The sequence below is a fragment of the Pezoporus wallicus genome, unplaced genomic scaffold, assembly GCF_028554395.1.
Source record: "Pezoporus wallicus isolate ANWC-B61680 ecotype Strahan unplaced genomic scaffold, APGP_CSIRO_Pwel_v1 contig_6999, whole genome shotgun sequence".
Lineage (NCBI taxonomy): Eukaryota > Metazoa > Chordata > Aves > Psittaciformes > Psittacidae > Pezoporus > Pezoporus wallicus.
In genome coordinates this window covers 5,083,250-5,095,512 of record NW_026640180.1, presented here as the reverse complement: position 1 = coordinate 5,095,512, position 12,263 = coordinate 5,083,250, and the positions used below count along the sequence as shown (strand labels likewise).

The 12,263-nt window shown below is 37.0% G+C and overlaps 1 protein-coding gene across 4 annotated transcripts in view; it reads right to left on the bottom strand.

The window, feature by feature from the left end:
• BANK1 (B cell scaffold protein with ankyrin repeats 1) overlaps nt 1–11,626 on the bottom strand; it is a 145,811-nt gene extending 134,185 nt beyond the window's left edge. For 3 of the 4 annotated variants that reach the window (XM_057417972.1, XM_057417973.1, XM_057417974.1), the window contains exon 1: nt 11,366–11,624. In XM_057417972.1, coding sequence (XP_057273955.1) covers nt 11,366–11,390 — 25 coding nt within the window. In that variant the 5' untranslated portion in view covers nt 11,391–11,624. Of the gene's footprint in view, nt 1–11,365 lie in introns of all 4 variants that reach the window. The other variant, XM_057417975.1, reaches the window with a different exon arrangement.
• Between the last annotated feature and the right edge of the window lie 637 nt (nt 11,627–12,263).

The following is a 12,263-nucleotide window of genomic DNA, read 5'->3' as shown; positions in this document are numbered from 1 at the left end:
GCATGAGGAACGTAAGAATCCCAGACTCCTATCTCTGCTTAAAGATTTGCAAAACCTTCCTTCTGTTCTCAAGAAGATACCTTTCCATTTGGATAGTATGTAGGATGAGAATGGCAAGCATACATAGTAGTTCAAAAGAGACTCCAGAAACAGAAGACCTTTAGCCTCTTGGCCCCTTTGCAATCCTTTCTCAAAGATTCAGCCATTCATCTCTTCATGTTGCTTGCCCTGATTGCTTAAAATGATATAAGGAACTATGGAAAAAGTTTCACTAGTACTTCAAATAACCCCTGCAATTTAACATTTGGAAACAGAATGAGAACATTTAATTCAGCACTAATCAGTGGCCTTAGTCTAATGAACTGCCCCTCACCCATTCAAAAGGCATTGATTTTCCCAGTCAGCACACCTGACATGCATCCAGTAAATGTATCTCAAAATGCATCTCTAGCTCTTGGTTGCTGGAATTCTGTAAGGCAAATCCCCTGAAGCAAGCCAAAATGGATTCATCGCAGGAAGGACAGCAGAAAGCACTTTAGAACTACTTGTAGATAATGGAAAATGTTTTCAAGTAAGACATGTTGCTTTTCAGAGATGTTCCACTAATGGAAATGAAAATTATAAAAGCCTGCCTGTAAACTTTAGAGTGAGATTACGAAGTAGCTAAATTGCTGCTGTGCTGTGGCACACCTGTTTCAATTAAAGAAATTATCCTATCACTGTATCAGCCAGCAGAGCGGCTGCACTTTGATTCTCAAATGCCTTTTCACTAGCATGTAATAAGAACATTTTCATTGTTTATGTACCTTCTGTTGCTAATTGCTAAGTTGTGTGTGAAAACAAATACTTGCTGTATCTGTATAAATTCAATCCTCATCTCTTCATTGTTTTTCTTATTAAGCTCAATGAGGTCTGAGTGGGCAAAATGAAAAATGTTCCTACAAATGGGATAAATTTAGGCTTGATCTAGTGGGCTTTCTCTGTAAAGAAATTCCATTGACCTTCCCTACAGTGACAATAGGAACACAGAGCCAATGGGGTACCTTTCCAGAGCACGGAGCTGACCCAGGCAGACTAGAAAGATACCTAACTATCAAACCTGACAAAGACAGTACTAAGTCCCGAAAGCTGTTTGTCCTGAGGAGTGATGTGGCCTTATTCCCTAGTTTAGGCCTCTCTCTGATCTGTCCTGTGAATACATGGGCAGAGACATCTTATACTAGATCAGACTGTTCAAAGCCCCTGTCCAACCTGACCTGTAACAATCCAATGATGGGGCATCCACTGCTTCTCTGGGCAATCTATTCCAGGGTCTCACCCGTACTTCCCTGGGTTTCTAAAACTGTTGTTTCCTTTGCCACAGGTCAGTAGAGTATTCAGGGAAGGCTTCTGACATTCCATTAATCAAATGGCCTTATCTCCTACTTTTGCAGACTGGTTTCAAAATCAATTTTTTATACATCTCATTTACTTGAGTGTTCATCCAGAAATTAAAGGAAGTGTGAGAAGCAGTTTCTATTTGATGTATAACATGTCTAAGCTATGAGGTTGTAGGAGAAAGTGTCTTCCTATTTCAGCTCATTTCTTTTATCCCTTTCTGACACATGTGACAGCCGCCAAAAAAAAACCCAAACAACAACAACAAAATCTTTAATCAGTGTTGAACAAGCACTTTATATTTTTGTGTTGACCTTTTTAACAGCATTCATGCTAATGATGCACACAGAAGTAAACGAAGTAGAAAATCACTGCATAAATATGTGCAGCTTCATTAAATGAGCAATGACAGAGGTAACAGTGAGTTAGAAACCAAGCTAAATAAAACATTCAACAACAACCTCAGTAGAAAGCTGACATCTCTATATTAAAACCTCCTCAGCTTCCTCTTTACTGTCTTAAGATTAAGATTCTAGACATAAGCTATAAACTACTTTTATTTCTGCCCATCAGACAGAAAGAAATCGAGTTAGTCATGAGTGCAAGCCTGCTTTTGCATAATTTACCCATAGGGTGGCAAAATCAACCACAATGCCCAAATTCCTTTAAAGCTTACATGAGTTTCAAATGACACTTTTCCAGCAAGCAAGAAAACTATGTCTACACAATTATGTAAACTGGAAAAAAAGAAAAGTACCTTACTGGTACTTTTTTGCTTCTCAAGCACAATGTCTTCCATTTCCAGTTAAAGGCACAGAATAGAAAGTGAAAACAAATCCTGCTTGAACCATTTCTGAGACCAAATTAAACCTCATCTTTTTACAGAACCTGTAAAATTACAGAACCTTTGTAATTCAAGTACAGTAAAACTCAGAAGCTTGAGGACAACAGGACAGGATCAAGGGATTATGAAACACCCTGCTTTTTACATGATCAAGCCCCTCATTGTTTGACCAAATTTGTATAATCTAATTTTTCTTTCCTCTTGAATATCAAGAAAAATCTTAAGAAGCTGTCACAGGTTTATCACTGTATTCTTTGTAAACACATTTTACTGGTGTCTAAGATTCCTCTAGACACCACAGTTTAACATGCTACCGCATCCCAGGTGTTCAGCAGTAACTGACTGCACGTTTGGTATAGATATGAAACACAATGTGCATTTTTACATTTCCTCCTCTGAAGTTTATACCACCCATGCACCATCTTCCATTTTCTGCAGATTACTGCTATAACAGCACAAACATCTTAAAACCACAAAGAAAAATCTCACTGCTACCAGAAGGCACAGTCCTATACATTTCAACTATACAGCTACTTATACCCATCCTGGCAACTTATTTTTTTATTCACCACTCTGGTCAACTCCCTCTCCTGCTTTGCCTTGCAGTTGCCTAAACATTTCTTTTGACAAAAGGGAAAATGAGGCATGGGATAAAACCAAGCCTCTGAAGTTACCGGGAAGGGAAAACTGCCACTTGCAGCAACAGCTGTGGCTTAACAGTGAATCAACATTAACATTCAGTTAAGATCAGGAGTATACCCTTAAACCAAACCATCTGATTGTGCCCACTCATCATGCTTTGCTTCATATTATCAACTGCGCTCAAGTGCATAAACTGCATACATTTCAGATGAAAGTAAAACAGAACGTGCTTCAGAATCACACCTAATGTGCACCACCTGCTAATGCCATAGGATCAGACTAGATCAAGTTCAAAATAAACTCACTTCAGTGGTACCCTGTATGGCTCCCAGGCACTTAGTACCTACTGCTGGCCTCAACAAATCCCCTTCTGTAGGGAGCACTGTTTACCAGTGTGGAACTAGCCTTACAGCATCTGGGAAACTCAGCCCTCAGAGTGCTGAGTTGGCAACGGCCACTCAATGCTAAAGCACTGGTAAGTGGTAAATTGAGCATGCACCTGAGCTCCCACTCACTCTTGCACACTTGACCCAAAGCACATTCCTCAGGCAACTCTTGAACGTAGCCATGTTCATTATGTTCATAGCTGGTGTGGACTGCAACGTCATGTGGTCCTGTAGTATGTAATGCACTTACAGGCACCTGGATTGACTAATTAGGACTATAACAAAATTAAATACTTGATAAATGCTTATTATGATATTCAAATTGAGTGCACAAGACTTTAACAATACACTAAGTATGGAACTATCCAGAAAGAAAACAACATGCTCAAGTGTAATTTTCAAAATGACAGTTGCTTAAACCTCATGTGAAACTGTCAATCAATCTGACCTTCCAGTAAGAAACATAAACTTATAAAAAGGGAGGAATTTAAGTTTAGAAACACTCCTTCAAAGACTCCTACTTAAAGTCTTCATAAAGACTTAGATTCTTAAGTATCATTTATCCAGTACTGGATTGTTTCAGGCAATTTTATTTTTTTGGTGGTGCTAGATGAGTGTGAAAACTTTGTTGCTCTCAATGTACTAAACAAAACAGACTGTTTGGGGAGAGTAAGTACATTTTGGCAATGTAAGTTTTACAATGCTCATCTGCGACATAACTGTGGTCCAAGAAATAAAATAACATAATTGACTTTTATAATATCTTAAAGATGGTTAATGTTCAACCCTTAGCTTCTGATAAAAAAGGATTAGCTTTTCACAGAGCTCTCCAAAACATTACATCCAATGAATGAATTATCACAGCTTCAAAGGATAGTTCTGCCTTTTTATGATGTTACTTAAGGCATGTTTTAAAGAAGAAGTTGTGTACAAAATGAATAATAATGATTATCGTACATGTGATACACAATGAACAGTGTGGACTTAACAGCATGTAGGAGTACAAAATTTATGGCATACACTACCTACTTGCAAGCTAAAGTACAGGAATATGGATTGCTACTTTAACGAATACTTTAAGCTTCAGTGATGAAATACAGGCTGCAAGTTTGCCAGTGAAACAGAGCTGGTTTTAAACTCTTGTAGAAAGCCAACTGACAATAGCTTGGCAAGAATGCTACAAGAAAACTGAAATGGAACTGTCCTGAATGTAGCCTGAAAGCAGAAAAAAACTCCTCATTCCAAGCTGGCAGGTGTAGGATCTGCCTTAAGCTTCCACAGAAAATATCTCTTCTCCAATTCAATCATCACACTGTTTCATGCATTCTTCTAATATGGTTAATCTTGACCAGGGACCAGGAATGATAAGGGAGAGAAAAAAATTTGGAAGTATTGATGATGAGACTTTAGTATTAATAAATAAAAAACAAAACAAAACAAACAAAAAGACAAGCATGAAAACCTTAAAAAATTTTGATTAAAAACACTGGCAAAATTTCCTCTGACAGTGTGAAACAGCAAAGCTTCATTGATTAAACAGAGCTACTCTGGCACACACTAACTGGAGAATTAGCTTTGCATTTGTACAGGAAGGGAGTCTACAGCAACTGGAGATTCAGTGAAATGCTGTAGTAGCTGATACAGGGGGGAGGGAAAAAGAAAAAAGCATATTTGAGGCTTCTACATTTTTATTATATTTTCTAGATAATATTTAACATCCTTTCTGAGCAAGCCTACTTCTGTAGTTTGATTCAATCTTTATTACATTTTCTAGTAATGTAGCCCTACCTTTTAAAAATCCTATTTAAAAAATTCAGATAAATTTGAAATGTAAATCATCTTTAGATACCAGAACTAAGATTAAGCTGCTAGAAATTACTTTCTGGACATAGCTAAAAAAATCTTTCAGATACTCATCAAGATGTTTCATAGGCTATCTGATTTACTTAAGGACCTAATCAATTTGCTTTGAAGTAAACCATAAATCACATGGAATGTTTATTTCCATTCCCTTGAACAAATAACAGGCATCTGAGAAATAATGATGATCAAATAGTCATATTTGAGGGCTCTTCCTTTTTTTTTTAAATCAGCTCCAAAGGCGTAAATATGTTACATCCGATTAAGCCAACTTCTCTTCAAATTCTCAGCTAGATTGAGTTTATAGTGGGAAGAAGCTCTAGGTAGACAGTCTGCTAGTACACTGTTAACTACATTGGCCGCCTTCTGAAGGTTTTTCATACTGCTCAAGCACACACTCCTGGCCAGTGTTACAGGCTTTTCAGTCATAACAGAATTATAGAATCATAGAATAGTTAGGGTTGGAAAGGACCTTAAGATCATCTAGTTTCAACCCCCCTGCCATGGGCAGGGACACCTCACACTAAAGCATCTCACCCAAGTCTTTGTCCAACCTGGCCTTGAACACTTCCAGGGATGGAGCACCCACAACCTCCCTGGGCAACCTATTCCAGTACCTCACCACCCTAACAGGAAAGAATTTCCTCCTTATATAAAATCTAAACTTCCCCTGTTTAAGTTTTAACCCATTACCGCATGTCCTATCACTACAATCCCTAATGAAGAGTCCCTCCCCAGCATCCCTATAGGCCCCCTTCAGATACTGGAAGGCTGCTATGAGGTGTCCACGCAGCCTTCTCTTCTCCAGGCTGAACAGCCCCAACTTTCTCAGCCTATCTTCATACAGGAGGTGCTCCAGTCCCCTGATCACCCTTTTCTGGACTTGTCCAGAATTACGTGAATGCTATTGCAAACATTTCAAAAACATATTAATACCAAAATCTTAGGGAAATCACTATGCGATGAAGGATTTTAGAAATATGATATACTATATAAATGAAAGCTAATCACCATCAGATGATAGATATATTTTGCTGTTTATATGGTTTTGTTAATTAAAAATACTTACTTCAGTCATTCACACATATTATTGTTTAACAAAGAGCAATCACCCAAATCTTTTCAATCACATAAATCTCAATATATCAGAGGAACACCACACTTGAGGCTTCTGACAAAAGTGCTGCTTGTTTTCATTTAGTGCCCACTATCACATTAGCATTAAACTGCTTTGAAGCCTGTACTGTATTTAGCTTTTCATTTTTACAGAAAACAATAACATTACTGGATGGGGGCTTTTATTTACAGTCCTCAACTGGCTCTAAATTGTCCTTGTTCACCTCACTCCAGGCACACCAATTTTTTTTTTCTTTCAGCTATTTAAATTGTAAATGTTTCATGAATAAAAATGATGACTAATAGAAAGGTGCACTATATGAAAACATGTTTAACATATGATTAGATTTCATAAAAGTTCAATTCATAAATGCCATTCCATACATTTTTCTATTTTTTAAACAGCTTCTAGAATTTATTACATTTTCCATTAGAAAATAAATAATGCTTACAATTTCAATCATACCTCTAATCTGATATTAAAAACCAAAAACCACACTTAAAATCCCACCACTTTCTATTGACCACAGTAAATAAACTTGAATTATTTATTCTTCATGAGTTAACATTCCCCCTGTGTAATATTGGGAAAGGGGGGGGGGGTGTGTGTGAATTTGGAAGAAAGAATAATGATGAATAGCATGTGAAAATGTCATTACTTCATTACATCTTGATGGGAAAATAGCTTGCTTTTTTTGAGAGACATAATACATGCATGTTCTTCAACACTGAGAAACTTAGATGGTAAAGTACATTAAGGCATGAACTGCATTTTCACACAAGGACTCAAATGCATTAGAGAGCCTTTGACAGGATCTCTGTCAGGTTTGGGCAGCAATGTTACCTTTTAGTCTGACATTATTTCTGGTAATAACATTCTTTCATCTGGTTAATACAGTATGTCTAGAGCAGGGGATCTAAGACGAGCTTCTAGATTCAGCTGCACTATTCAGTTGCACCTTAACTTGGTGTCAGGGCTAAACTCAGGCATTCACGAAACCCCCTCTTCTTTCCAACCTATGATGTAGGTTTCCATACGTAGGAAAGACAAGACTGTGAGCTGCATGGAAGCTGCAGTACACTTCAGCAGAAAGGCTAGACACAGCCGTAAGTTATTTGGCAGATGAGATGGATGTTTTTCTTATGGTTTTAAGAGATTTTGCTAAATACAGTAAGATGGAGAACTAAGAATGCAGTCTCCTCATTCCCTCCAAATTCTTTACCCTAAACTCGTCTGCAACAGAAAACTGCTAGAGCATGTTTCACAATGGCAAAAAGAAGAAAAAGAAATGCATGCAGAAGCTACGGACTTTAGAGGCAGAGAAATAAAAGTCCTCTGATAAGATGAAGGAATTAAGAAATAAAGACATCTACTAAGACAAGTTGAAAGGTACTGCCCTGAAAGTTCTCATGCAGATGAACAGTTTACATTCAGGTTTACTACAGACCTGTGTGTTTTCAGTATCCACATGACCCAACCAAGACTAGTTCAAAAAGACTGAGTACTCACAAATCCACCTGTGGTAAAGCATAACAGTGATTCCTAAGCATTTTGAAGAGCAATCCCAAGTATTTTAAGGAAGGTGAACAGACAGGCTGTTAAAAAAACTTGGACATTTCAGAAAAATCTATCTGTAAACTGTCTGTCCTAAACGTTCAAAACTGTTTATCTCCTAAAAATAATGGCAAGTACTTGGCACTGCACGCTTCTGAAAAAATCTTGTCATCTTTTTTAATAACATGTCATTTACTTGCATTTTTTAAGTAGGCTGATACTATCTTCACAATCAAAAAGAGGGAAGATTGCTTTCCTCTTCTAATCACAATATACATTATTGTGTACTTCAGGATTTGAACACTCTGGATCAACATTCAGATGGTATGCTAGTAAAAGAGTATTCTCTGATGAAAGTAGTAACTGACTATCATTTAATGCTGATATACCAAGTAGGCTATACTCAGGCAGTAACCATATTTCCTATAGATCTGTTGTGAGTTTTTATTTACCACAGAAGTGATTTCAAGGTACTGTGAAAATGAATTGTACTTACTGTTATAAATTTGGTTTTAACAGCATGTAATATTTGGCAACAATGAAGAATCATTGGGTGGCAATTGGTCATATAATAATGAGTGCTTATCACCCCTAAGCTTACAAGAAGCAATGAACCATAGCCACAAACTGTAGATATTTATAAACATCTGTATAAAGTCTGAAGGTATTTACAGCTTTTAAGCATGTGATCTGAAAGCAAAAGGGTGCTTTCCAAACTCTGCTACACCTCTGCCTGAACTATCTCAGTATCAAATACGTATAAACCTTATCTTATTTAATTGTACAAAAACATAGAAAAACAAAGTAATTATGTGACTGCCTAAAACCAGTTTTCTTTAACTGTCAGGCCTGTAATAGCATAAATTATACTCTGTTGCTTTTTTACTATGCAGGGAGCTAATAAACACTAAATAATGACTAATATTACCATATGAAATTGATTGCAGTTTAAAATTCAGATCTTGGTATTCACAACTTCCTTATCTTCATAGCAGTTTCAAAATGCCTAGATATTTAAAGTACCATTTTGAACTTATTACCTTTGTTTACATTTCATAAAACTTGGCTGTTTATCACACATCATGTTGTAATTGCCTGATTTTAATTTATATAACAGCTCAGAGCAACTCTATGTTTTCAATGATAGCCAGAAACAACTGGACCTCCCAGAAGGAGGTAATTATACTGGAAACTATTGCTACTGTCTGCATTGTGGCATTTCGGCTTATTAGAGGAGTTATCCAAAGGAGTTTTGGAGTTTGTGGGCTTTATTACCCACAAGCATATAGAGGAGTATAGAAGCTAACTAAATGCTTGAAGACCATGTCCAAGAGATATGTAAACAAGAAAACAGTGACTCCTGAGACCCTGGACACAAATGCTCTTCTCAGAAGCAGAGATCGCTGCTTTTTCTTCTACCTTTATTGTGGTATCAGTGATGCTATTTTTCATATGTGGGTGGTCAACTGCCTATATGCAACCTTCAATAATCACTGGTTGCAACAGAAGCGAGACTGGAAAGGATTAGCGTAAGGAAAACATCTTGTTAGGATCAACTTTTGAATCTGAATCAGCAACCAAACATTTCTGCAGACAAATGACAGCTTTGTGTTAATTATAAGGTACTTCAGTTTCAAAGCTTAATGGACCCTATTTTTCTTTTTTCCTTATAAAGTATTTGTTTTTAAATATAAAATTCTAGTTCCTAGCCTGAAAATTTTGCACCTGGAGTACGTATCAAGGCAGCTTGTTTATCCAGGATAAAGATTTTCATTTCTCCGTTTTAAGGAGGCAGACTTCAGCTTTAAAATATCTGAATACTGTATTTTTGTTTCTCACTGCAGAAATATCAAAATATTTTATCAATAATAAAAAATAGGAACTTCTCAGAAAAATAACATTGCAAACAAATTACAGCAGCATTTGCAGTACTGGCTGCTTTGATACCCAAATTACTAATACATTATTATTAGTAATATTAATTATTCATATAATGATGTTATTGCCAAATCTACTTCAAAACTCCATTGCTAGACCTCTTAGATTTTAAATCAAATCATGGTCTGAGACCATGAAAATTAACTCTGACCCAGCCAAAACCAGCATGCCTATTATTCTCCCTAAAAGTAAATGAGTATAAAATTTTTAAGGCTACCAAGAATTCAAGTGATCCCAAATTCTTCAGAGAAACAAAAATCAACACTGGCTAGATTCCCTGGCAGTGCACCCATCACATAAACACTGACCCAGAAACAGTTGGGGGCACAGAAAGGTACATTGTGTAAATAAAGAGCACACAAGGGAAGATCCTGGTGAAAATATTTATGTTCAGGAGTGTGGAGAGCAGTGATAACTCAAACACAGCATAGTTATTAACAAGTTATCCTGTCAGTGCCTCCTGTCCCAAGTGATGTCATCAAGGATCATGCATTATAGAATCATAGAATGTTCAGGGTTGTAAGGGACCTCAAGATCATCTAGTTCCAACTCCCCTGCCGTGGATTATCTACCTCTGCTAAATACAGCATATTTAATGGAAATTGCATTAAGAATTTCATCTAATCTGGGGTTTCCTACAAAGTACTGCCAAGTAACAAGTCTGTCTCTCCCACCAAGCATCTTAAGGAGTTTCACATTTGAGCTAGACTAGGCTTTGCAACTTCACTATCTCACAGTTAGTGTCCCATCAGGAGAAAACAGAGCTCTTTTCAACTGTGGAAAGAAAGGTTTGGTGCTGTGGTAACACTGCAAGAGGAAATCTATGCATGGAGGTCCCAGGTGGATGAGGCCTGCTCAGAGCAACACACATAAAAATGACATATACAAATGGCAACAGAGTAGAAGTCCAGCATTTTCACTGCTGGCTGAACGTACAGTTACTTGTTTCCCAGTCAATGTGTGGAACTGGCTGCAAACAACTGGGAAACCAGCCATCCTTCTTCAGTGCTCTTATGTATTTGTGCAGAATTTACTCCAGCAATTTCACATGCATACTCAGGATTTGACTGCCTTTATTAACCAAAAGCCAGACTTTAAATTGGAGGTCCCCAGGTAATGCACAACTGTATACCGTAATTTATATAAAATGACCACTAAGCAAACGTCTGTGATTATCAGACTACAGCTGAAAGTCCACATCTAGAAATATCTGTTTGCCTAGCAACTGGGATACTACATGTATATTTAGAAATGCTATTACACATGCGGTTTTGCTACATGCATGCTACTTTTTTCCTTTAAATAAGCTTGCAATACTGCAAGTTGAGTCTATACAGAAAATCCTATCAAAGGCTAAAATAGCTATATCCGCTTTACAACCAGCCTCGGGTACAAAACAAAGCATATCCCAAGTTTTGATGTTTTATCTGCAACTAAGTTATTACACAACAGCTGGGAAAGTCACTCTGCCTTTCTTCTCTAGTGTTTTCATCTGTATAATGAGAGTAGTAGACAGAGATGGCTTGCACTAATGTAATCAGAATGCTGCATTGGATAATTAATATCTAGTATGGCTACTTTGATATTGACAAATTATACAAAATATTAGGTACTCTGAAAAAAAACAAAACAAACCCAAACCCAAACCTGTCTTGACATCTGAAGTAGTCATTTAAAATGATGAACCAGAACAGTAAACCAAAGCACTGAGTCACCTTTCCACAGTAAGGCCTTCAGATCTCTCTTTCTTGATTCCTCATGGATAAAATTAGGATAAAATATTGTTCCAACTAATAGAAGAGTCACAAAGATGAAGCAGAGCTTTCTGCTGAAAGCAAGTTAAACATCTCTCATGCGGCTTCACATCTTTCATTTCCCCTTTACTGAGTGCTCAGCTTTGCAGTCACTCATTTAAGTGTTCCTAAGCCTTGCAAACACCCATGAAAAAAACAGAAGCAGCAGGTACACATTTCTTTGAATAAAGAAACATAACTGGGAAGAATGAACACAGGGACAAGGAGTCAGGGCTTTCTGCTTCACATTCAGGACTGCCTCTGATTTACATGTGACATTCGTAAGCAATTTTATCTTTTCATCATTTTTTTCCACTAGTAAGTGGGATGAAAATACATTCCAACACTAACAAGTGAGTAACAAAATACACACTAACAGTTTTGTGGCACACAGATAATGTGACAAACACCAGTGAAAACATTAATAAGCAAATGAATATTTCTGTGCAAGGTCTAGCAGGGTTTTGCTGTACAGTATGAAACAAGGCTGGATCCTTTCCTGAATTATGAGAGACTGAAAAAGGATGATCAATTTTCAATTAATAACACATGATAGTAAATTAAGACTATCTCCAAATACATATACACATAGAACAGAATTAGCATTGCTTATACACATTTTATTCTTTCATTTCCTAACTTTTTGGTGCCAGACTTCCCACTTTTCACAACAGGTGCACTGAATACCATCTGCAATTAAGGGCTATTTTCAGGGAAAAGTTATCTAAAACTGTCTTGAGGTACTAAGCACA